General features: G+C 40.3%; 1 protein-coding gene across 1 annotated transcript in view; it reads left to right on the top strand.

Moving 5' to 3' along the window:
* LOC123981542 (protein unc-13 homolog B-like) overlaps positions 1-27,363 on the top strand; it is a 76,473-nt gene that overhangs the window by 6,851 nt on the left and 42,259 nt on the right. The window contains exons 2-8 of the mRNA XM_046066430.1: positions 4,369-4,398; positions 11,401-11,500; positions 14,647-14,764; positions 15,198-15,321; positions 18,831-18,904; positions 19,220-19,277; positions 20,706-20,919. Coding sequence (XP_045922386.1) covers positions 4,369-4,398; positions 11,401-11,500; positions 14,647-14,764; positions 15,198-15,321; positions 18,831-18,904; positions 19,220-19,277; positions 20,706-20,919 — 718 coding nt within the window. The remainder of the gene's footprint in view (positions 1-4,368; positions 4,399-11,400; positions 11,501-14,646; positions 14,765-15,197; positions 15,322-18,830; positions 18,905-19,219; positions 19,278-20,705; positions 20,920-27,363) is intronic.

Raw genomic sequence — 27,363 nt, 5'->3', positions numbered from 1 at the left:
TCTGTTGCTCTCTCCCTCTTACATTGGCCCCACCTGATCAGATCCAACAGCCAGCACAGAGCAGAAGCACACCACTGCCTGTAGCAGGTTCTGGTGTCACTTCCTGTTTCTACTTTTCCTGCTTTATGCCTGACCTTCTAATGATCATTTCCTTTTATTTGGAACACGTTTCTGATCAGAGTCCTACATGAATACACAACTTTTTGCAGCAAGACACGTATTTGTTTTTCCTCTGTGCTTTTCTTCCTGGTTTGATGACAGTTGTACTTTGTTAATGTTGTCAATAAACATAGGTATGCAGTACCTATGTTTATACACAGTAGGAACACAGTAGTTTAATTATCTTGTCTAAAACTTTTGCTTAAGAGACTGAGAGCTACCTAAAGGATAGAAAGTAATATTGGGGGCTACTTGTTTGATATAATCTTCCCAAAAAGTAAAAATCCAATAGACTGTGTCCGTCTATGTTCACTAGGATTATTTATGTCTTACCAAGTGATCAGAAGAAAACACAGATATACAGTATAGCTGTCTAACCGTAATGAGCTACAAGTGTTATGGGGGGGGGGGATACAATTTAAGCTGTGTTGGCTACCCCTGGCTTATATCATTTTAAGGCCTGTAGCGTTATTTATGATATGATGTTATCCACTTCATGTCTAAAGCTAAACAACCAAGGAGTGCCTCAGAATCAACTATGGTCAAAACACGTGCCTGCTTAAATATATTTAAAACAAGTTGCAGGCATGCTTAGAAGAAAGTAAACATACTGGGAAAAGAAAAAAGAAAGTGAGCCCAATGGCCTCTAAAGCCATGGAGGTCCCAGGACAGAAAATGATAAGCATCAGTTTCCGCCATTGTGGCCCCCTGCTTTATTGCCCTGTGCTCTGTGTACCAAAGCCCTAAATAACATCATGCAAATTGGTACGTAAGGCCACAGTGCCAGCTCATTTGCCCCAGTGACAAAGAGAGGGAGCCATGGCTGAAAAGCCTTAGTGGAAAAAAAACAAATTTCAGACAAGCTGCTTTCTCTCCACATTTCCACTGCTCCATTTCCTTCTCACAGTGAAGTGTGTACAAGACAGGAAACGCTTCGGAAGAAGTGACAGTTTTTTTCCCTCGGCTCTTCCTTTGTGATAACAAAATTACGTTTTCCCCCCTATTGTTATCCTACAAGGCAACACTGGCAAACAAAACAAACTCTTTGGGTTTTCTTAGCTTACCTTTATTTTTGTGGATGTTTGTGGCTAAATTGTGACATCAGGGAATCACTACTGCATGTTACTGTTTAATTCAAATAATCGAAAGTGTTAGTCAGACAAAACGGAAAAAGAAATAAATACTTTCTGCCGTGTAGTCGTTTTGTTGTGCACACAGAGAGAAGACAGACGTTGCATGAAAATATGAAAGCGTCATTTGTGCCTCCATCATCCTGTCCTGCCCATCTGCCATCTCAGGCTCCAGAGGTTTAGTGGGCTAAATGCCTGAACACACAACCCTGTCACTGCAATCACAATTAATCCCCTCCAAAGCTCTTCGAAATCCCATAAACTTTATTGTATAGATGCATCAAGGGGTTAAAAATTGCAGATCTAAAAATAAACCAAAACACACCAGAAAGCATCTATCACTTGAAATAATTTTTTTAGGTTGTTGAAATGGCTGTTGACAAACCTTTTTTTGTTTTTTGTTTTTTGTTTTGTTATCTTAATACCCGTCTGCCCCGGTCCACTTTTGCCATTGTTTGTTTACCAGCTGTTGTGTTTTGTGATACAGCTGTCTAGGCTTATGCTTCTTGATAATATTAAAGAATATGTTATTATGAAAGAGAAAAGGTGAAGAGGAAAAAAAAAAAAGATCATGAGTGGTGATGTTTGTGTTTTTGTTATTCATAAAGCCTACCAACCAGGCGAGGTGACGCATGAATTTCAACAAAAACATTGAAGTTGTTTTTTTTAAATGACATTTTGACCACAAAGCTGCCCACCACAACAAATAGCTCATCTATTTTAATCAACCTGGACATGAAGTGTTCCTGCTCTTGCAGACAACAACGCTGATGTGTTTGTGTGATTCAGCTCACGGCTCTCTTGTGTGCATATAAATGAATTTGCCAGGCTTCAGTAACATATGTTTACATTTCTGACCTGTTTTTCCCTACTGGTTCATCAGTATATATTTATGATTACACCAACATCCGATGACCTGGCCTCTATGTATATGGTGCTCCTCTCAGATACATTGAATCATCTTGCCCCACTCAAATCACGTAGAACGTCCTTCTGCTACTGCGTTCCATGGTTTACACCAGAGCTATGCAAAATGAAGGCTGCCGGTCACCAACTAGAGCATGTCAGCAGGAAAACCGGCTTAAGTGCCTGTGTATTAACCTATGAAGATCAGGTTAAGGACCCTTACGTCAGCCCGGCTAAACAATTTCCTGTTGCTGCTTCTACTAAACTATGCTGTGATTTCATGGACTTTCACAAAGCAAAATCACTCAAGGACTATCATGCGTCTTCTTGACCTCATATCTACTCATTTTTGCTCTGACCCCTGCTGACACAAATCATGAATGCATCTCTTTTATCTGTCTCCATTCCCTCAGTCTAAAAATCGTTGCTGTTACCCTAGTCCTAAAAAAATCTCCAATTCAAATGGGAGATTCGTTCCCTGTGTTAGTGAGCACTTCTTTGCCGAGATAATCCATCCACCTCACAGGTGTGGCATATCAAGATGCTGATTAGACAGCATGGGTATTGCACAGGTGTGCCTTAGAGGGGCCACAATAAAAGGCCACTCGAAAATATGCAGTTCCATCACACAGCACAATGCCACAGATGTCACAAGTATCGAGGGAGGGTGCAATTGGCATGCCTACTACTGGAATGTCCACCAGAGCTGTTGCCCGTGAATTGAATGTTTATTTCTCTACCATAAGCCGTCTCTATAGGCGTTTTAGAGAATTTGGCAGTACATCCAACCAGCCTCACAAACGCAGACCATGTGTAACCACACCAGCCCAGGACTTCCACATTCAGCATCATCACCTCCAAGATCGTCTGAGACCAGCCACCCCGACAGCTGCTGCAACAATCGGTTTGCATAACCAAATTATTTCTGCACAAACTGTCAGGAACCGTCTCAGGGAAGCTCATCTGCATGCTCGTCATCCTCATCGGGGTCTCGACCTGACTCCAACTTCGCACAGCCATTGAAGAAGAGACCAACATTCCACAGGCCACAGTCAACAACCTGATCAACTCTATGCGAAGAAGATGTGTTGCACTGCGTGAGGCAATGGTGGTCACACGAGATACTGACTTTCTGGACCCCTCAATACAGTGTAACTGCACATTTTGGAGTGGCCTTTCATTGTGGCCAGCCTAAGGCACAATACCCATGCTTTCTGATCAGTATCTTGATATGCCACACGTGTCTGGTGGATGGATTATCTCGGCAAAGGAGAAGTGCTCACTAACAGATTTTGACAGATTTGTGAACAATATTTGAGAGAAATAAGCCTTTTGTGTACATATACAAAGTTAGAAACTTAGATCTTTGAGTTCAGCCCATGATGAATGGGGGCAAAAACAGAAGTGTTGCGTTTATAATTTTGTTCAGTATACTTCGTCGAGATGCCTTTAACTTTCACTGTTATGCAGACGACACTCAACTCTACATACATACCAAGCCTTTGGACACCAGCCGCCTCTTATCGTTTTTATGTAGCGCTTTAGCAACCGCATTGGCTCCCAGTTAAATACTGCCTTTGTTTTAAAGTACTTCTTGTTGTTTATAAATCTCTCCATGGCTTTGCACCTCCCTACTTATCCAATCTTCTCGATCCCTATGGGGCGGGGATGGAGAAGGGCCGGCTGTGGCTCAGGAGGTAGAGCAGGTTGCCCACTAATCGGAAGGTCGTGGTTCAATCTCCAGCTCCTCCATTCTGCATGTTGGCAACATTTGGAACCATTTGTGCCATCACTATTGGAATGTGGGTGAAAAGCGCTGTGAGTGGTCGGACTAAAAAACAAAAGACTACAAAAGTGCTAGACCCCCCCCCCCCCCCCGGCACTGCACTATGGGTGACAGGGCCTTCAGAGTGGCCAGTTTAGTGCTTCGGAATATGATATATTCTGATATATGCCATGTATGTGTATTTGGTTTCTTGCCACTTCTATCTTTAATTGTATTAACCTAGTTTTTGTACTACTGTGTAAAGTGTCCTTGGGTGACTTGACAGGCAACAAGTAAATATATAAATAAAATGTATTATTATAAATTACATCTACAATTATATCACATTTCATTAATTTCCAAATATGTTTTTCAACTAGCCTAATGATTGTTTTTTGTGTGTTACAGTGAAAAAAGCTAAGCTCCAAGGACCTTCAGGTGAGTACTTTTGTATTCTCAAATCTGTTACTTTTTATGAACATTTACTGTATTTATTTATTTTTTATGTCCAGTGACAACTACAACTCCCTCACTCAAAGTCGAGCTGCTGGGAAATTTACCCTAAATCCCAAATAATGCGGCCATTTGCAATGTATAGAGCCAGACATCTTCACAGTTCAACTAAATGCAGATTTGCTTTTTTGTTTTTGGAAATATGCTGTATGCACCCATTTTCTGATGTAGGTTAATCAGTCAAATTCTGGCAAGTCACTGAAAGCTGGGGTTGATTTTGCTTTATGTAATCCTGTGTCCTTCTATGCCAGGCCGTGCACAGGTGAGCTTAGATCATTGGCGGCTAAGTCCAAATCCCCACACACTCCACCTAAGCAAATCCCTCTAGCGTTCGGCCTCATGCCTTCCTTTAAGCTCTGTGACGTTTCTCGCAAGAGCAGGCAGCGTGGACACAAAGTCACCGCTACTTTGGATCTGCTGGTGACATTTCACTCCCTTTCTCAGTCTCCACTGACCCTGTGTTCGTTGAAGATAATTGTTAAAGTTAATTCTACAGCAGCTCTCTACATCTACTCAATGTGTATTTTTCTTAGTCCCTACCCTTCATCTTTGGGGAAATGTTCATCTTTTTTGAGAGGTGTCTGCGTTGTGTGACAAGCAGCTCTGTTGCACTATGATATTGGTTTTAGATTGTCAGCCTTTGCAGGCCGTCTGTGATCTCCCTCCCTTGCTCTTGTCCCAGAGCAAACATCAGGGATAATTCAGTTAAGCCTGTCGTCTCTCCCTTAGTCGAAATGTAAACATCAGTCGTTTTTTTTTTTTTTTTTTTGCTTCAGGGCAAAGAAGGATTTGATCAAACACATCTCGCATGACATTTTGAACACCAGAGGTTTTGTTGATATTTTAAATAATTTTAAATATCAATTTGTTTTGCAAATGCTACTGTAGAGTGGAGTTCAACGAGCCCTGTGTGTATGAGAAGCCAGTCTGCCTTGTTGCAGTGCTGTCATTGGAGGTAATTTTTTCAGGAATGGCAAATAACTTAAGACCCTTCATACAGCTTATGGTTGTCCAGTGCTTCTGGAACTCACTGCAGAAATCAGCAGAATCTATCTGGCAGTGTATACCTAAATCATTGTCACTGGAGATGTTTTGGTGTATATTTTGCAGATTTTAGATGTTTGTAAAGAGTCTGTCATTCAGGTCATAGTAATCCAAGGTGGGTTAATATCAAGGGAATATAGCATTCTCACGACAGAACACAATTATTTAGCTAGTATATACGTATTAATGTAATTTTTAATAGGTGGGCAATATTTCAATATTATAGTATATTTACTTATATATGTATGTTTATATGAAAAATCGTACCATTTAACAAACTTCTGAACTAATGATTGCAAGCAGGTTCGTTGTATTAAGTTGTACATATGTGAAGAGACTTTTGTCTGATGTAGTGATCAGCAGTAGAATACAGTTCATCGCAATGAACATCAGTTAAATTATTTTTGTGTTTTACACACTCGTGTGCAAATGTTTGGCGTATTGAAAACGTTTGAAATGAGCCTGAATAGGATTTTTATGAAAGGGGAAAAAAAAATCAACAAATGTTTTTCTCATTATTGTAAAGCATGATTTTGGCACATTTTACACTATAGTCAGGTATTTTTAAGAATTTTCTGCCATGCAGAGCCAAATCATTTTTATCCAATTTCTCCTGATCCTTAGGCCACATAAAGTCTGGAGGTAACAGATTGCTGTGTAGATCTGCACTTTAATCTTCTCTTTGGTTATAGGAAAGGCATGTTGCTATTAGATTACTGGAATTCATGCCATTTTTTGGGACATTAGGTCATCGTAATTTTCATTCTTGCTGGAATTCAGCCTTTGTAAAAACCTAGCCCTTTCCCTGTTTTATTCAGGTTTAAGAATAAATTAGGCAAGGCAAGGCAACTTTATTTGTATAGCACATTTCAACAACAAGGTAATTCAAAGTGCTTTACATAAAACATAAAAGCAACAGGGAAATATGAAAAAGTTTAAACGCAACATAGGGAAATTGAAAAAAATACACATTATAAAATAATAAAAATGTTCAATCAGGGTTAAAAGGTTAAATCGAAAATAAAAACAGGCTGAGGGGTTGAGCAAATAATTGAGTTACAATTATTCTGAAAAGAGAATAAACAAAGAAGTACACTTAATCTACTCACTCTAGCTAGTCTGTACTTGGGTCCATAGCAATCTTTGGGTCCGCTGAAACTCCAAAAACCCTCAGACACTACAGAGAAACCAGAACGTGTCTGTCTGCAGGCCACTTTGATCCAGTTATACTCTAGACCAACCTGCGCTTTTACAGGTGGACAGAGGGTCCTGCAAATCACTCGGGCGAGAGATTTAAGACCACTTCCTTCACTCTGTTCAATCTCACTCCCATAATCCCCCAACTCAATTACCTACTCATTTCTCACCGTGTAAATATTTAATTAAAAGCAATGGTAAAAAGCTAAAAACAAAGAAAAAGAAAACAGGACAGTAAAAGTTACAGTGCAGTGTAACTTATCAATCTACTAATTTTTAAATTACTTATTTTAATGACGGGGATTTATTATGAGTTTACATAAGACTAGTATGGGATGTGCGTTTGCACTGTGTTTTCACCACACCTTCAGATGGGTAGCTTTTAGGCCTTACTTTTCTGGAGAATACTGTAGAACTGAAGGTGACCTTGGGTGGGCAGTGGCTAGCTGTCTGACTTTCCACTGATTGCCACAGGAAACTAGGGCTTGATAAGGGTTGTGTTGCTGGATTTGTGTGTGTGTGTCTGCCTGCCCACACATTTACTAGGTAATACTAATTAGTACTAATTTAGATTTTGTCCCCCCCAAAAAACACAAGTTTTTTTTTCAACAATTCTAACAGCAGAATACCAACCCAAGTTATACTGTTATGTTCAGTCCAGAACTCTATGTACTGTAGATGGAGAAATGTCTCACGGGGTGGTCCCAGCAATGGTAGGAAAGGTTTATGTCTTATGTTGCATGCAATATTGATGAGTGGTCTGAATTTGAAATGTCAGCCTTCCAACTGTCTGCATTTCCCTGACTAATTTATTGAAAAAAAACAAACTCATCATCAATCAATAATAGATGAAGACACTTGACTGGGGACTCAGGGTTGAGTGGGTGGTTCACAGGCAGGAGCAGTGAGTACTGTCTCAAACATGGACAGGACAAGTAGCCACGATTCACCTCAGCTGATCCTTCCTCTTTACAACACACTGTCACACTTTCACTCTTTAACCTTGTGTGTATTTTGCGTGTTTGTGTGCCAGGATATTGGGAGGGCCAGTATTATCAGTCACTGTTGCATTATGGATATCAGTATGTATATGTTGTCAAAACATAGTATAACTGAAACAAACATTTTGTAGAAGGATTCTTTAAGCAAATGTAAAAATATGTACAACTAAGTAGAATATTTTGTAATAACAAAGTTTCCAGTGAATTTTCCTGTTAAAAGTTAATTTACTTACTTAATATGAACTTTTAGCCAACTGTCATTCTTGATAAGACCTCTGCACAACTCTTTATTGTTGTGTAGAGGTCTGCATCCAAAGTGTTTTGTGTTTATCTTGTTAATGTTACAGGTGAAAGAAAGTCAACATTTGTATCAGCCTGACAAATCCAGATTCAGTCAGGCTTTTGTGTGCAGGCATATACTTGGTGTTTTTACAGGCAGTTATTGCTGCTTCCTCTTCAACAGTGCAGATTGTATCAGCCATATAGTGGACAGCACCTGCTGTAAAGGGGCCACAGCCACTAAGTGGCTCTTATCTAATCCATACATCCTCTTCCCTTATCTCATCTCTTCTATTCGTGGGAGCTGGCCCCAATGTGGGACAAGGCATGGACTATCTAATTAGGGAAAGGTTTGAGCATCCCCCCGGCTCCTCTGTAATAATGCCTGTGTTTTGTTGCTACGGTCCTCTCGAGACACTAATTAGGTCTGTGTCCTGTCACTCATAGTACTTGTAGGATGGATGATGCTTTCAGGCGGTGTCACAGCAGTGGGGTCTTTGACGGCTTTCAGTATAGCTTTTTGTTTTGGGGCCTAATTAAGTCTTTATGTTGTTTTGTCAGTGGAATGTTGTAAGAAACCACCTGTGTCAGCTGTTTATTGTCTCATTGTATTTACTTATCTGGCCGCCGTGGTAAAGGCTATGTGCAGAGTAAATGTTTCAATATGTTGCTGGGGCAACCAGGAAAATCTTTGTTTAGTGTGGTCAGGTGATCAGTCTACATAGGAGCAGCTGATGCCTTGCTTTTATTTCCCATGGACCAAAAGAGAGAGTGTGTGCACATGTGTGTCTGTGCATGAGTTTGTACTGTACTGTACTGTGTTTGCCCTTGGGTATGACCGTGCTACCAGTTTTTAATAATGGTACATATTTTGTACTTTTGTACTGAAATTTCAACATACAAGCATGTGTCATATCTTGGTTTAAATTTTTTCATTATCAGTTTTATTAGATATATCTTAAACTGTTCTTACTATCTTTTATTGTATCATGTGTATTTTAAATCACTATTCTTACTGTGGTTTGTAAGATTTAGAGCTGAAAGGATTATTCGATTAATTTATTAGTCGATCGACAGAAAATGAATCAGCAACAATTTTGATAATCAATTAATCGTTGGTCATTTTTCAAGCAAATCTAGTTCCAGCTTTTCAGCTGAGAGGATTAGCTGCTTTTATTGGTTGAATAAAAACCCAATGGGAAGACCTCACTTTGTTATAATAAGGTGTGTGGAGACTTTACTGATACCAAGGTAGTTGTCCCTTTTAATGTCTCTGAATGTGCTGCGTCATTGCAATTAACAAATCCGTTAGCAGTAGTACGTCAGTGTGATGGATCTTGATTTATCAGGTATTGAATTCAGTGGATCAGCCTAAAACAGACATCCCCGCCAGGTTATTTCATCTATATGCAGTTTCACAATTGAATTACCCGAAAATTTCCCAAATCATTAGGGTCGGGTATTGTTTAAAATTTTACCATACCAGCACTAAAACCAGTATCCTTAAAGTGACACCTGAAGCAGCCGCAGCTGCAGCCTGAGGCTCCGTGAGTAAAATCAGCTGATCGATCTATGACAAGTGATGTGAATAGCAAATAAAAATGTACAGAGAAGTGTTAAATGATACCAGAAGATGAAATCAATGGAAAGCCAAGATTGTGGTGGTAAACTTGCAACAGTGACGAACACGCCTGAGACCGTAGCCGAAGGTGAAGCGGCTGTTAAAGCCATGCATTGTACTGGGTGTGTGCAGGCCTTTTTTTATACAGTTAATGCTGCAGGCACATAAGGGGAAAAAAGGCATGCCCTTCTTTTCAGTGTATTGCTTGCGCGTTTGGCTGCAAGCAAAACCATACAAATATAAAATTTTTTGCCATGATCTAGTTATAAAAAGTATCTAATGAAGTACTGGTTTGACTGGAGACGTTTAGATTCTACTTGATACTGGGCTGTTTCGGTCGATAGCATAAAGGTATCGACTAAGGATACCCATCCCTATAAATCATACTATATTTATATGAAGTTACATATAATGTGATCCATCCCAGTAAATGAAACAACCCATACTCAAGATCACCATTTCAATCTAAGCTGCTGCTCCAGCTCCTCCAGATGCTCTTACACCCAGGTAGGGGGTAGGATTTATGCCGCTAGAAAGGGCTAGTATCAGGGAGGACCACTGGCGGTGCAGGGTTGGTAACTAACAGAGCGAAACTGAGCACATCAGCAGGCACGTGTTGACGCTCCCTCGCCTTACTGTGGGAAATGAAAAGTGGTGGCTGTGTCACGGGCCGCCTAATCCCCTTTCACCCCCCTCACCCACCCAGCATTGACAGCTGGTGCAGATGGTCGTTGTCGCTCCGCTGTTAAACACTACTGGCTGAGAGGAGGCTGACGGAGATCACTGGGTGTGAAAGTTGTCTATGCAGACTGACAGACTGACAGATGGACAGACTTGAATCCATGTCTCCACTCCCAGTTTCAGAAGCCAACAGAGTTCCAGCAGTGATCATTTACACCAAAAATAGCCAGCTTTCATATTTAAGCTTTGTTTGTACATCACACTGTTTGCAAAGGCTGCTTTCACCTTTGACCTAACTAAATTTCAGTTTTAGTCCTTGAAGGTATCAGGGGCGGACAGAGACCTTTCCGCAGTAGTAACAGGTCAGGAGTGACTTCCACTTCATTACATCATCAGTAGACCTCCGTCCTCTGTTACATTCTCTATGTTTAGAGGGCAGTTATTAAGAGTAGATTTAAGAGAAGCTGTAATTCAGACATAGCATGCAGTTGGATCCTTCTCCATGGGTTTGGCTCTCTCTGGAGATTAACAGGGTCAGGTTCCTGCCCTGGGCTGGCCTGGCTTGGCTTGGCTCTCACTAGAGCTCCTGATGTATTTTACCCCTACACAAAGCCAGGTTAGTATGGCAAGCCGTTTTAATACTTCTTTAAAACTTACTCGTCGCTATTTAAAAGCTACTAGTACTTATTTATTAGTTACTAGTAAGCGAGTGAGTTAGTTAGTTACTCGTAACTGTGATAGTTACTCGTAACTAATAAGTACTAGTAGCTTTTAAGTAGCAATAAGTATAGTATATATATATAGTAGTAATAAGTTTTAAAGAATAAATGTTAAAAGGCTTGCCATAGGTTAGTGGCCTGGTTAGTATTACTTCTATCAGTTTGAGTGGTCTGCCTGTTTTCAAGTGTGTATTTTGACTCGGTTGTGACTGATAAATGACCATGCAGATATATTAACACTGTACTAATCATCTGCATCTTCTCTACCGCTCATTTACTCATTTTCTTTGCAATTGCCATACATAATTATCTGCCTAAGAGGCCCCTCTATGCTCTCAGTGTATTCCTAATTTAAACTATAATCTCCCCTTTCCTTTTATTTCAGACAAGTTCAACACCTACGTGACGCTGAAGGTGCAGAATGTCAAGAGCACAACTATCACTGTGCGTGGGGCCCAGCCCTGCTGGGAACAGGATTTCATGTTGTAAGTTATTAAACACAGACACAGCGGGGTCAGGCTTCAGGATTGATTTAAGAAATTCAGTTTTAATTGTTTGAGTACACTGAACACTTCAATACAAACTCCTGCTCACTGTACTGGACTGTAATGTCGTGAAAATCAGGGGCATCTTTCCTTCACCGGGAACACAAGTTTTTGGTGAAATTTCACTCCTTGGATGTAGTGCCCTTCACAAGACCAGTACTTGGTGTGTCCTTCTGGGTCAGATGCATACAGTGTATTCACACCATCCCTTGAGCTCTTCAATAAAAGCAATTCGTCAAACAGATCCAAAATGGAAACGGTCCAGGAGCTCTGAACCCCAGTATGAGCTATGTTTTTTGGGAAGGTGTCTGTTTTCACAAGCTGTGCAACTTTTTCTAGGAAAGTATCTTGATAAACAGCTACTGTTAATTTCCTCCATATAATTCATTGGTTTAATTTCCTCATTTTCCTTTCCCTGTGAAAGGTATCTATGGTAACGAGGGAGCCAGCGCGTTGTTGCATGTGTGTCATTGTTTGTCTTTTGTGAACTCCCTCATTGCAACAATGTTTGTTTTTCCAGACCTTCATCCTTCTACTGTCCATTAATGATGTGTTGGCTAGGTCTAATTCAACATAAAACACAATCATTCATCTGCGTTTCCAGCAAATGTTCAGCACCACCTGTTGCAACAAAACGTGGCTGTTAAACATCAAGAGATGATGACTCAGCTCAAGTAACCTCAACAGCTAACTTGCAGCTACTTCTGTTGGATTTCAAAATATGCTTGAAAGAATTTACCCCTATCTTTTCTGAGAATAATCTAATTATTGCAGCAGCAGTTGCAACATTTTTAATGTGAACGATGTTAAAAACAGCTTGATCCTTTTGACATTTTTCATGATTTTCATTATTTTTCTTTTGGATGACATTTTTTGGAAAACATAGCTAATGCACATAGTTCTTTTTGGTATCAGACAGAACAACAGAGAGCTTTTTAAAGTTAAATGAAGAGTTTAGTATTTTGGGAAATGCACGCATTCGCTTTCTTGCCAAGAGATAGATGATAAGATTGATGACCACTCATGTGCATACAGTAAATATGAAGCAACCGCCAGCAGCCGGTTATCTTAGTTTAGCACAAAGACTGGAGTCAGATGGATATTGCTAGTATGGGTCTGTCCAAAGTGATCCACCTATCAGAAACAATAAATCACACAAATGAACATGTTACATTTTGTATGTTTAATCTGTGTGAACAGTACAGTGTCAATAGCACAAGTAGTGGGTTTGGATCATGTGGTGGACTGTCTCTTGACCAGGAGTATTGACACATGCTAGTCCAGCACATACCCTCAGCTTACAAACTTATGAACTTGTTGCTTTTATACATGTTCCCACAGAGATATGATGTGTTAATTACTGAGCTTTAGTGTTGCTGGTAGGCAAATTTTCTTATCTTCTGACAAAGCCAGGCAGGCTGTTTCCCCTTGTTTAATATTCAACTAGTTGTAAAATAGTCTACTATTGTGAAATTATGACTATAGTTATAAATATATTAACACTAACAGTGTGCTATTGACTGAACATTATACTTTTTTTAATGTTATAATATTATACTACTAATTTTGCAGTGTTTACAATGTTGCAAAATCAGTATTTTTGGACTGGTGACAAAGAAAAAACTTTATTTCTTATGTTTGTTTAACTTTGATTTGACAAATACACATTTCAAAATGTCAGTATATTTGTGCATTTTTCTTGATAAAGAAAGGAGACGCATTATTTTTATAATAATATACATTTATATCGCAATCGCAATATTGTCCACAAGAATCGCAATATGACTTTTTCTCTAAATTGGGAAGCCCTACTTTGTGCTAAGTTAACTGGCTGCTGTCTGCAGCTTCGTGTGAAGCATACAGACATAATAGTGGTATTAGTCCTCTCATCTAACACCCGGAAAGAAAACGAAAAGTGTACTTCCCAAAACTATTCTTTTAAATGTTAAAGTAACTTGGGCCAAAAATAAATACATTTAATAAAAACAGTACTGTATTGCTTTGATTATATTTAAACGCCATGGTGCAATTGAACATAGGAAAGCAGCCTGTATGCTTTCATATGCTATGCAAATTAGTCCCTTTGTTGTCATGTGACTCATTAACAGCTTGCTGATTGTCTGCTTACCTAACTCTAATTTTAGATGTCGTGTGTTTTATTGTTGTTCCAATGGCTCATTTAACATCTGGCCAAGGGACAACAGTTTGAAACTAGCCCTTGTGTTGTCCCTGGAAAAAAAAATAATAAAACCAAATACATCAATGCGTTTTTGAAATGAATAATGTGGTTTTTAAAGTGATATGGAAATGACAAGTGAGAGACTGCTTACTGTCAGGTGGACATTTGCCAGTTGATTTTAGTCTAGACAAAAGTGGATTTGCATTCTTATTTTATTTGTGTTTCAATAAAATAAAAGGCATGGATGAAAAAATGATGAAATAAAAATATACCCGATTGGATTACAGAATCTAAATGACACCTAAACAACAGAAGTCTCTATCTTGCTAGATTCATTAATTCTGGGCCATTTTGAATGAGCACATGATTTAGATATATCTATGCACCTGGACACCCTGGATACTCAGCACCCCTCCCCTGCACTTCTCTCAATTAGCTGTTCTCTTTGATTATCTTTTCTCTCATCTTCCTTTTGTTTGGCCCGTCGGTAGTTCGAAACTGCCACAGTTGAGAATATGCAAATGCATTTGTCGCGCGGCCCCTTTTAGATTTTATATGGCATTTTATTGATGTCATCAAGCTGTTTTTGAGCCCTTTGAATAGCATGTTGAATGACAAAACAAGGCTTGAATGGATTATGACAGCTAATACACAACAAAAAGAGGAAGTAGCCTTTGTTATCAGCCAGTGGTAGGGCCTGGCTGTAATTATGTAGAAATTTCTGCTTGATTGAGCGTGAATTGAATGACATACTGGAAAGTTTTCTCCCCTTTTTTTAATTCTGATAACAAAGCCTCAAACTATAAAGTTTCTCTCTTTTTATCCACTGACATTTCCCACACTGTTTATCACGAAAGGTCTTTAACAAAGCCCGACAATGCTTGATACCTGAATTCTTTTTCGTTAGTGAAATCAACCGGCTGGACCTCGGCCTCATTGTGGAGGTGTGGAACAAAGGCCTCATCTGGGACACTATGGTGGGGACAGCCTGGATTCCTCTAAAGAGTATTCAACAATCAGAGGAGGTTGGAATACGCACCCACACACAAATCACACAGTCTGGGGGGAAAAAACACACAGTAGAATTGAAAACGGGTGCTTTTTTGCATTTCCCTACTGACATTACTAGGTTTCTCATTTGTAAAAAAGGTACAGCGTTTCACTTCAGCATTCTTTTTACCTCCACAAACATTCAGATACAGTGGGGCTTCAGTGTTAACTAGCTTCAAAATAATAATACAGAGCATTTGTTTTATTGATTGCTGTTGGGATGTAAAGAGAATTTCAATAAATATAACAAAAGTGCTTCTGAAATAAATTGCCCAGCTTTCATAAGACTAGCTGATATACTTGCATATTCCTCTTGGAAATTATAATTATGATGTAGGTAGAAGAGTTGACACAAGGAAGGTCCAATTGTCTAGCAAGGTAAACATCAATATACATATCTAATTGCAGGAGGGCTCAGGCGACTGGATCTTTCTGGATTCAGAGGTCCTGATGAAGGCGGATGAGATATATGGCACCAAGAACCCAACACCTCATCGAGTCCTACTGGATACTCGCTTTGAGCTGCCTTTTGGTGAGATTTTATGGTTGCCAGTCCCTTTTGTTATCCCGTCGCTTTGTATTTTAGCTGCACATTGAACTTCCAGAGCAAGGAACACCACATACCAAAGTTTCAGGTGATTATGTGATAGGGTTGGGCTGCTGCGATCCATCAACAATGGTGAAAGCCCTTACTTTCTCCATCAAAGTATGTTTTATAAAGTCGGCCAAATGACAGAACTCTCTTTTTTCCTGAGTTGTCAACATCTGTTATCACGGGAGCAGGTGAGCTGTGTGTCAAACGATCAAAACCAACATCTGCATGACTTAACCCCCCGAATTTTGTGCAATTTTGTAGACATCGCCCAACCCTATTATGTAAGACGTTTCGTAATGCTGTCATCTACTCTGTCAACAGTGAGGTAGAGAGAACATTAGTGATTCTGGTTACCGCAGGGCAAATCAAACCTGGATCCACTGAGCTACACAAAGGCCACATGTATTTCTTGGTGAAATGTCAGCAGTCGGTTTCTGAGGCTACACAGGAAAACGTATCCAGCCTGAGGCACTGTGTAAAAAATCGGTGATGCCTTGTAACCTGGTGTCCAGTAGTCTTATGCAAGCGTACCTTGCATTGATCCGTTAACTTGATTAGAAAACATAAGGACCACATGGACAACATACAGTACAAGCAGTACATGCACTCTACATGAGTAGAATATGAAGTCATATTTACATAACATACATAACATTATCTCATAGCATGATGTGAAGAACACTTATGTTGAAAAACTAATGGCCAGAAACAGGGCACTCTCAGACATTTGTCTTACTGTCTAATGTCCTCTATGTGGTTCCATTTGGGATGAGGAGTTTCTGTTCTGCTTAAATTGAGGGCACTGACTCATCAATGGCAGATTCCCCTTTATTAACTTAGGTTCAGTAAATATAATTTTGTCTTTTCCAGGTTGATCCATTGTGGCCAACAGGATTAAGGAACCATTAAGAATGCTTTTTATATATATTGCTAACATTAGGAAGAGGAGAGTATGTCTGTGAGAGAGACACTCAGTCCATTAACCACTTACTCGTTGGTTTCTGGAATCACCCACAGCAGCATTTGCTGCATTTATTGTTTTTGGGGAGGTTTTCTGACTTGAGAAAAGAAGATCCGCTCTTGCTGAGCATTATCGATCATACTAACGTTTGAGTCCCTTTGGACATTCATCAAAAGGGTTTTCTGACCAACTGGGGCCAGAGGAAGTCCACAACAAACTGACAGGCACATAACTATGGCATATTTCCTTCTTGTAACAAGTTGTTACATGTTAGCAATCAATTGCCTATTTATACATCCAGCAACAATAGCATTCATTTGGAGATGTGTCCACCGGAATAAAGTAACATTATGTGTGATTTTGCACCCTTGCCATTTCAGAGTATAATTCACGTCTGTGGTAAATAAGGACAGGTGTACACATGCATTGATCATTTATTTGTTATGATGATACTTACTTACACAACTTTGCTAACACAGCCAAACATCAAGAAAGTTTGACAACACAAGACATAGCAATATCACTTACTAGTGCAACAGAAAGAATGCCATCTTGGCATCTGTCTTGCCGCCTTTTATTTCATGAAGCTCTTGGCAACGTCCAGAGGGCCCTCGCTTGGTCAGTCTCATTTTCTCTTCTTAGATTCCTCCTTCAACGTTCTCTATGGTCTCCTCACCTCTGCTATTAGCTGTCCATACAGGCTGCTGGGCCCGGTTATGTTGCCTGTTCGCCTTCCTCCGGCACGACACCAGTGCCACTCTCCACCAGCAGCAGCATAATATTACTTCCAACTTGGGTGGCAAGCTAGCCAACAAAGCTAGTCAGCAACCGATGCAAAGCCACATAGAGTATTGTTACTGATGTCAGATTGTGTTATCTAGGAACTTTGCTAAGATCAACTTGAGGTTTGTAGTCTGTGAAAACTATGCTAACACATGCAAACATCAAGCAAGCTCAACAACACAAGACACAGCAAGCCAGCTGATTAAGCAAGTTATTACTTACGAGTTCAACAGCAAGAAGGCCAGCTCTGCATCTATCCTGCATCCTGTCGGCCCTTTTAGCTAACACCGAGTGTATAAACTCTTTATCGGTCTCTTGCTTTCTCTTTTTCTCTTCTTGATTCTTCGTACGTCTTCTTTGGTCTTTTTGCAGCCTCTGACATATATTATATCTTCCAAAGAAATTGCATTGCACTTTATATACTCTTTGCTCATAATGTTGCCTTAATGTAAGATCAAAAGTTAACTCTCCCTTTGTTAACTCTTTTTTAGTCTCCACTAACTCCTGAGAAAACTGTCTGGGTCTTTAGCTGTTAGATGTTCTTCTTTCTTCACCAGCTAGCGGTTAACATTGTCTGTATGCTGTTTGGTGCTGGGGATGTAGTGTATGGTGAGTTTTATCAGAGCTTTTTTGCTGAAAACTGCTGCCTGCTGTTTGAAACATGGCCATAAAATAAGCCATAAAACCAAAACAATCAGTTAAGAGGCTACAAATTCACTGATTGTCAATACAACCATCCCCTTTTACAATACATGTAGTAATATGATTTGTTGTTAATATATAAAAATATTGATCAGGAGAGCTTTCCTGTCTTCCGTAGTGGTGGCCACAACCCACTCACTATACCTTGTTGGACTGCATTTATCAGCCAGTATGTTAGACCCTATAAATTGATTAACGTGATAAAAAGGATTTCAGGTTAAAAGTCCTGTTGATAATTAACAGCATGAGGTAATTTATGCACTTAATTTCATTTAATAAAAAATTTCCCAGGGGACTATTCAATGCTCTTCAAGGGTGAAATGTCCCCTGTGCTCTTCCTGCTCTCTGTGTCTTTCGACCACAGGTCTACCTATAATATCTACTATCGGCAGCGCTGCATATGGAGCTCAAGCCTTGTGATCAATAGGCATCAAAGTTAAAGCAGGGTGTCTGTCCACTGAGTGGGAGAGGGCCTCTTCCTCTGTTTTAAGAAGAGACCTTTCAAGGTTGCAGGAGGCCACCATGACTGTCTGTGCCACCAGAGCCATTCATTAAAGCTGTGGGTCGGTTGTCTTTGAAGCCCTGGCCTTTGTGTGAGTGGCCTTTAATGTGTATCTGTCTACAGAGCAGCACAAATCCCCCTATAAAATGGGAATGGTGAGAGAGTTTTATTTTTTTTAGGTAGTAGTTATTATTATGTGATACTTTACTGTACTTGTACTGCCTTGTAAAATGTGTTTGGTATGGACATTGGATCTCTGTCGCTATGATGAAATGTTCCTGACATTTCTGATCCTCCTCCCCTTAACAGTTTGTGGCCACTGCTAACTAACTGTTTTCATTTCCTCACTCCTGAGAGGCTCATGAGAAATTAAACGGGCATCCATTTTTCATGATGGCATCCTGGAGTAGGATGCTTGAAATCAGAGGGAAGAGGATGTTGACTTTAAACACAGTTTCACATTTATGTGCGTTTGTTGTCTGCATATTTCTGTACCAGACATCCCAGATGATGAGGCACACTACTGGACAGGCAAGCTGGAACGCATCAATACCATGAGAATCGATGATGAGGTGAGGTGCAAATTACAGAGATTTTACTGCTTTTATTTATATGAAGGAATAACAGAGCATCAGTGTGTAAAGCAAAGTAGAAGAAACAAGCAAAGTACATTAACTCAATACAGTTTTGGTATCTTTTGAAAAACAAACAAAAAACTACTTGTATGTTCCTGTTTACTACTACTACTCTTGTGCTAATGACACACAACTGCTATAGTTATTTTTGTTGTTAATGCTGATGGAGTCGTGCTAGGAAATTATTGTGGTAATAATAACAACATGAAAAACATACTCGATGCCTGCTGTTTTACTCTCTCTCGTCTGCAGTACCCTCTTCAGGATGACGTTCAGAGTCGCCCACTGCCATTTGCGGCTTCCCAGTGCTGTGAGTGTGCCTGCCCATGCTGCTCTCGGCCTCTAGATGGAGCCAATTCTCCACCCTTGTTCTACTGTCTAATGCAGTAACAGTTGAATCCTCTTAATCGGAGTTGATAATTAAGACTGTACATTTCAAATTCAGTCTGTCCATATTTTTACAAACCCAAATTCATGTTAAAAATTCTCACTTTTTTTGTTTTCCATTCTGAGAACCACTGATGGGGTTCCCTCATCCTCCCACTATTACAGCACAGGGACACTTTTTTTATGTTTTCACATCCCTTACCTCCTCTGACTGTACCTCTCACTTGTAACGTCTGCACTTTCACCAGGCAACTATTTCGGATGGGCTGATCCACTGAGTATGTAAAACAGATTTTGATGAAATTCTCTCCCTGGCCAATCCTCAGTGTCCTCTGCATGTCCCAATGTCCCATAAACCCCAATAACTTGTACTCTATAAAGGTTTCCATGCATTTTATGATCATTAGTCACTTTAACACTTGCTTTTATTCAGTGTTTTCCTTTAACTTCCTTTCCTGCTGTTGCTGTTTTCCTATTTTCTATGCCCTGTGCTGATGTCATATGACCCATGTATACTTTATCCAGAAATTATTGGTTTAGCACTCATCCTAGAAAAAGAAAAAATAGTCAGGACAACTCATCAACTCATCGTGTTTTTTCTCTCGGTCTGAAATGGTGCTCCACACAGCTTTTCAGAAACACTTTTCAAAACATCTTTGAACATGATTAGTTACACCTATATAAATATTTCTGAGAGTCTGCTAAGCAACAGGAGCCTATATCAAATCTTTTAAGTGTAGAATTGCAGTTGCATCACTAAACTGATAGGTGTCAGTATTTGCTAAACTATATTTAGACATATCACCTTGACATTTTGTTGTTCTTACACTTTACTCTATATCAGCACAATCAGTTTATCCTTCTCCCTCTCACTTTATCGCTTTGAAAAGATAAACTCCAGCTGGCCCCTCCAGCAGACACCAAAGTCATGGGTAGCTCTTGAGAGAAGTTTTCTAAGGGCCATCACTGGGGCTGGCAAGGTCACAAGTGTTATATGTAGGTGCTCTTCTTATGACCAGCACGGGTCTGTTGTTATAACTGTGGCAACAACTGCATTTTATGATTAGAAGAGTACTAAATTATATACAGTTGCAGCTATATCAACAAAGTCTTCCATTAATAGGAGAGCTTGCATGTATAAGGGTCTCTTTTAAAAGTGCATGACCTTTGCCCTCGCAGCCTCCCTATTAACCTAGCATTCCAAAATTTGGACTGAAATCCGTCAGCTTTGACATGGATAAATGATAAGCAAGTATTTTTGAAATATGCTTGCTGTCACACAAAACTAAAAACACTAACTAATGTTTCTGGGAAGATTAATTTATTCAGCTGATCTTGTTGCCTGTTGCAGCTCTGGATGACCAGGACAGCGCTGTAGATGACCGGGATAGTGACTACCGCAGTGAGACGAGTAACAGCCTGCCTCCGCGTTACCACACAACGGCTCAGCCCAACTCCTCCATGCACCAGTATCCCATGGGGGCACGGCAGCAGCACCACCCAGACTCCTGCACAGACTCTATCCACAGTTTTGACCTGGAATACAGGGACCAGAGAGGAAACAGGTACACTGAGTATACACAGACTGACCCATACACACCTTGAAACTCACTTTGTCACACGGTCGAATACATGTATTACGATGTAGGCATGCTTTGCCCACCCCCATATACATACATGAGGGACACAAAGGGTTAGAAATGCTTCTCCATATACACTCACTGCCTACTTTATTAGGTACACATTTCTGGTACCAGGTTGGACCCCCTTTTGCCTTCAGAAGTGCCTTAATTCTTTGAGGCTTACTTTCAACAAGATGTTAGAAACATTCCTCAGAGACTTTAGTGTGAATCTCCCGTTCCACCACATCCCAAAGGTTGCTCTATTAGATTGAGATCTGGTAACTGTGGAGGCAATTGGAGTGGTGTTGTCAACCCGGTGTTGTCTTCTGCTGCTGTAGCTCATCTGCTTCAAGGTTCGACCAATTGTGCTTTCAGAGATGGTATTCTGCATAGCTTGGTTGTAACGAGTGGATATTTGAGTTACTGTTGCCTTTCTGTCATCTCGAACCAGTCTGCCCATTCTCCTCTGACCTCCTAGAGAGACAGAGAGAGCAGAGGAGAGAAGCAGGGTGCTCGTAAACGACACGTAAATCAAAACATTGCAGTATAGTTTTTCTGTTCGTTTGGCTCAAATGTTGTGAAAAAGACGATTATAATGATGGGGAATCACATTTTAGCAGATTCTGCGACATTCCATGTAACATTATTTTATTATTTTAAATTATAGGGCCCTACCTGAAAGCATCAAGTTGCTGCCAGGTGATTGGCTGATTAGCTATTTGTGTTTACAAGCAATTGAATAGGTGTACCTAATAAAGCGGCCGGTGAGTGTATGTAACACCTCTGACACAGCGTCAGCAAAAACTGAACCTTAGTGGTCATTTTAATTATTGCAGTATCCTTTTGAATAGTTTGCCTGGCCAAAAATCCAACATGGCTGGAGCTTTGTGCTTTCATTTTTTTGTCTGTGAGCAGGCTTTCCTTTTTGCCATAGTAGATGGTTCACTCAGCAGCTTCTCTAGAGGCTGAATAGATTTTGTCACACCGTGGATTCTCAGCTTAAGTGCTGGAGTATATTCAGCTCTTTCCAGCTTTTTAGTTAAAAATGTAAAATAAAATTTATTATTGTTGTTCTCTACTGACTTGACATCAGGAGACACATCAGACTGTTGTTTAGTAATATGAATTAAGTCAGAATGAGTTGCCAATGTGTCTTTACGAAGGAAATACTACTGCTATTACATAACAGTACATTGTTATTATTTTTATTATTACCACTACACAGATGTTTTGAGGCCAATTTTGGTCCATAAGACAAATGGTCTCGGCACAAGGAGTCTACTTTTGTTCAGTCACGGATTGTCATGGAGTACATGTGTACCAGTGAGACTGCTGCAAATCTGCCTGTGTGGACTGATAGGGAGTTGATCCGGATAATCTACATTAGAAAAAAAAATGGGACTACAGCCAGGGAAAGCTCATTGTTTGTTTTTCTTTTTGTCTTGAGGGTCTGTTGTGTTGGTTTAAGTTCTTGGTTGAGTTTTAAAGGCTCTGAACTTGGTTAACCATTACAGAGGAAATCCCTATATCACCCATGGAGGGAGTGGGTCAGCAGCATTCACACATTTCTTTGGTGATTAAAAACTTATTCAATGTACGCCATGTGGTGTTGATTAAGCAGGCATTTCTCATGAACACTGGCAGTCAGAGTGTTGAAGTGCTGATAAGCATGACTATTGCTGCAGGGATTTACAAAGGTCTATATTCACAGAAGCGCACACTACAGTTTTATTACTCATGCACACTAAAATGTGCAACAAGGTATTTTAGGCAATTTCTCTTATTAAATTTCTTCCTTAGTTTAGCTTAGCTTTCTGATGACAATGTGTAATAAAGCTGTCCCCAACTCTTATATATTTCTTTTATGCTTATTTGTCCTGTAATCTGTTAAAAATGTTGTAATATTATTACAACATTGGTTACTAAGCAGAAGAGCATAATTGTTTCATTTGCATGAAACTGTGATTGTCTTAATTTCTCCATTTATCATACTGCTTAACTTGTGTTTGCATTTTTTCTTCTTGTTTGTTTGCTTTGTCTTTTCTGTCCCTGTATCCTTTCCCCATTTCCTTCCATCCTCCTTCAATCCATTTTTCAACCTAAATTAGATCATTAAACCAGAAAGGAAGGGTCAGAATTATACCAGTAGATTCTGGCATGGGGGTCGAAGATTGGGAAAACAAATACAAAGGGCAGGGCAAGCCTCAGCTGTGTGACTTTTTAGATGAGGAGGAAGACAATGTTATACTGCGAATGGGAAAACCCTACCCTGAGCCATCACTCGCGCCCATCCGTCAAAATACTCAACGTAGAGGTTTTCTGCCTGCCACCTACCCTGAGGGATATGACACTATTGATCGTCGGCGAAAGAAAAAGTTAAGGGACCCAGGAGGGTTGCTCAGTACAGAGGAAGACAAAATGAGAGAAGAGGCTTTTCCCTCTGATCTTGCACTTCTCCGTGAGAAGAGAGGGGAGCTGTTTATGCGGCAGGTAGCAGAGATGCAGGAAGAGGAGGAGCGTATCACATCATGCCTCAGGCCATACAATGGGCTTCTGTACAAGACAAGGATGTGGGCTAAAAATGAGTTGGACAACACTTTGGAGAATTATGTAGCATACAAAAAAGAGCAAGATGCTAGAATGAGGGCACGGTTTGATTTTGATTTAGAGTGTTCTGAGGATTTGCACTACTCCATAGGAGCAGATGAGGATATTGATGACATTGCCTTTATAGCAGATGACTTTAAGCAAGAGAACGCATTACATTACAAAGACAGGTATTCCTTCTCCTATGAGGGCCACATAAAGAATTCTCAGGGTCTTCGAGAGAAGAAGTGTGGGAAAGCTAAAATTGGAGGATGGGCTCCAGAGGCAATGCTGTCTCCTGTAGAGGAACCAAGTGATGAATATGTAGACCCAATGGATGAGCTCCAGTGTCTAGTTGAAACAGTTTCTGAATACCTTGCTGAGAAAGAGGAAGAAATCAGCAGGTACGGTTCCCTTCCTAAATCAAGCAAATCTAGGCTATCATCCCAGGGTAGCATTAGAACCGATTCTTTTGGAGAGGACCAAAATAGTTCATCAAAGGATCCTAAAGGAGAAACCCAATCACACACTCCTTCTGACCAGAACATCTCAGGAGTTAAAAATGCCATGAGCTCATTATTTAGTTCTCTCACTGACAGAGTTGGAGGATGCCCCAAACAGCCTGTCCCATCTCAACAAGCACCAACAGTACAACCCTCACAATCTGGACTAACAAAACTGTTTTCCTTTATTCCTAAATCAACTAGCTCTGCTCCTGTAGCTGTTGTATCTCCAGTAGAATGTTCTCCTGAAAAATCATTCAGTGTTTTGCTTTCTAAGCCACCATGTGATGCCAGTACACAAGGTCATAATCAAGAAACACAAACGAGTCAGACTCAAACAAGTACAAAAGAACATGAACCTGAGTTTGTAAGCAAACCTCAGAGTGGTCCAGGAAACTCAATCATGGGCAAATTGAATCCTTTAAACCTTTTTTCAGCAGGAGATAATAGTCACTTAGCTGAATACAAACAGGGACCAAAGTCCAGATATCCTCAAGGCAATGTACAGTGGGATGAGAAACATGTTCATCAAGGTAAACAGTCGATGATCACAGGAGGAGGTGGGAAATCAGAAACAATAAGTTCATCACAAGAGAAACATTTAGGACAAAAACATGATGAAAATATAAATGGCAGACAAAATCCAGTGAGTTACAAACAAGAAAATGTGCCTGTTCCGGGACCAGCAAGGCCAGCTGGCCAAACACAATCAGCAAACACTCGATTCTTTAGCCCTTTGACAAAGTCATTAAGTTCATTGATCACACCTGCTGTGCCCGTTCCACCTCAGGGAGCTCCACCTGTGGCAGTTTATCCAGTGTTTAGATCCACAGAGGATCCCCGACTAGATAAACTAGCTGAAGACCCATCATTAACTAGTAAGCTTAAACTGCCTTTCCTCTCCTCTGAAAGTGTCTCCACTCAGCAACATCCTAAAACAGAGGGAGGCATACTCTCTGGTTTTTTAAAGTTTGCATCCAGTGAAGATGTTAGTGCCTCCGTGAACACAGATAATACTGTGCAGCCATGCCATGATTCAACTTCAACAACCTCCACCACATTTACACAGAAGTCTGCTGTGCCCCAGGAAAACACTGAGAAAGGATGGTTTTCCAGCATATTTAACCTTACCTCTGCTCCTTCTGGTTCAAACCAGAATTTTACTAGTAATCAGCAATCTCAGAACAGCAAAACTACATGTGGCTCACATGCACAGCAAACATCAAATCAGAAACCGACAGCAGCCTATCATGGAATGCATCATCAAGCTTCCAATCAGCCTGAATCACAAAGTTATTTGACAGGTCTTTTTAAAGGGAGCTCAACTGAGGACATGTCTAATATGGGCTCTGATCAACCCAAACAAGGAGGACTTGTCTCTGGACTTCTTAAATTTGGCTCTACCAGTGACCCATCTGGCAGTTTACCACAGCAGGCTTCCCATAACAATCAGCCACCCAGGAACAGTAATTCCCCACAGTTTTCTCCTCCCCTTCGCCCACAACAACATTCTTCAGCTCCACAGCTAGGGGGCCTTGTCTCAGGGCTATTGAAGTTTTCATCAAAAGAAGATATACCACAAAATGTACAACCTTCGGAAGCTGAAAAGCAGAGGAACATCCCTGGCATTTACTCTGGTCAGCAACAGACGTTAGATGAATCTCAGCAAACACAACCTCAGCAAAAGGGGCTGTTACCTGGATTGCTTAAATTTGCATCCTCTGAGAATATGTCAAGCAGCCAAACAGTTCAGCACCAACAAACCACTGTTCAACATAATCATCAGGATTTCAGCCAACAGAAAACTCTAGGTCTGAACCAAGGACCTCATCTCAGGAATAGAACATGCAATCAGCAAGTTGTCCAACAGGAGACAAGTAAACCGGGCTTTACTCGTCAACAAACTGTTCCACTTCAGCAACCACCATCCCAACAAGGTGGTCTTTTATCTGGTCTTTTTAAATTTGCTTCAGCAGACAACATAAATGCACAAAAGCAACCATTAGATCAAAATCATGGAATTACCTCAAGTAAATCTAGCCATGAGCAAACGCGACCAAGGGATATCCCAGTTTCCAACCAAAATCAACTACCCAATAGCTCAACACAAAAAGCAACTCAAGCAAGTGGTCTACTTTCTGGACTATTCAAATCCCCCTCAGAAAATATGTCTCAACAACAGCAGGCCAAAATAATCCATGAGATGAAACAACAAATCAAGGTGCCATGTAGCCAAACTGCTGAAACAGAGCTAGAGACAGCATGCCAATCTGGAGTGTTCTCAGGGTTGTTTAACAAGTTAACAAAATCACCTGAAAACATTGACACAGCCTGCCAGACATCAACAGGACAATCACTGAATGAGAAAGCCAATAATTATACAGTCACAATGAAGACCCCACTGCAAACACAGTCACGCACTAATTTAACACAACAATCCTCTCAAGAACATGCAGTGACAGAGAAGAGGATTCCACAAACTGCCCAGCAAGGGTTTTTATCTGGACTGTTTAGCAAAAATGTAACTGAGGATCCTTCTACTTCTAAAAAAGTAGACACATCAAGTCAGAATACAGAACAACAGACGCACACAACTAAATTCACTGAGTTACATTCAGACATATTAAAAAGTGCTTCCTCAGACTTTAGAAGGGACAGCTATCAAAGAGATTATCTCAGTCCAGGACAGAGCAGACATGCATTAGTCCGTCCAACTACCTCAATTGATACTGATAGTTTAGACTTAAGAACCTCAGCTACTTTTGCAAGATCTCTTCAGAGTCAGGCAACATACTCCTCAATTAGCACAGGTAATTTATCTCAGTTATATTATTCTGGCTCACTACAGTCAGTTCACCCAATGGCTTATAGTACAGGAAATGTTCATTCCCTTTTACAAAACCATGCAAGTTCTTCAGTAATGACTATGCAGCCATATATTGGCAGAAGTAATTCCTCTTTGTATGGATCTACAAGTCAAAATCTTTACCAATGTCAGCTGTCCCCTTTTGGAACAAGTCCTTCTTATGATGAAAACCAGTGGATCCGTGAAAGTGCTCTATGGCAGCAGTTTCAGAATGAATCACTGAATTATCAATACCAAGGAGAGGATCAGGTCTATACACAGAGCTGTGAAGATGCGTCATCTGCTCTTTGCGGCAACTCCTCAAATGTATATCAACCATTTAACTCACCATTGCAAGGTGTAGTTTGTCACCAAGATCAAATTGGACCATATCAGTTGGAGGGACACAGGAACGATGATCCATATTCCAAAAGGAAATTATGGAACAGTTAT

Source organism: Micropterus dolomieu, linkage group LG13 (assembly GCF_021292245.1).
Source record: "Micropterus dolomieu isolate WLL.071019.BEF.003 ecotype Adirondacks linkage group LG13, ASM2129224v1, whole genome shotgun sequence".
NCBI lineage: Eukaryota > Metazoa > Chordata > Actinopteri > Centrarchiformes > Centrarchidae > Micropterus > Micropterus dolomieu.
Note: the sequence above shows the minus strand (reverse complement) of the source record. Positions and strands in the feature narration are given on the sequence as shown.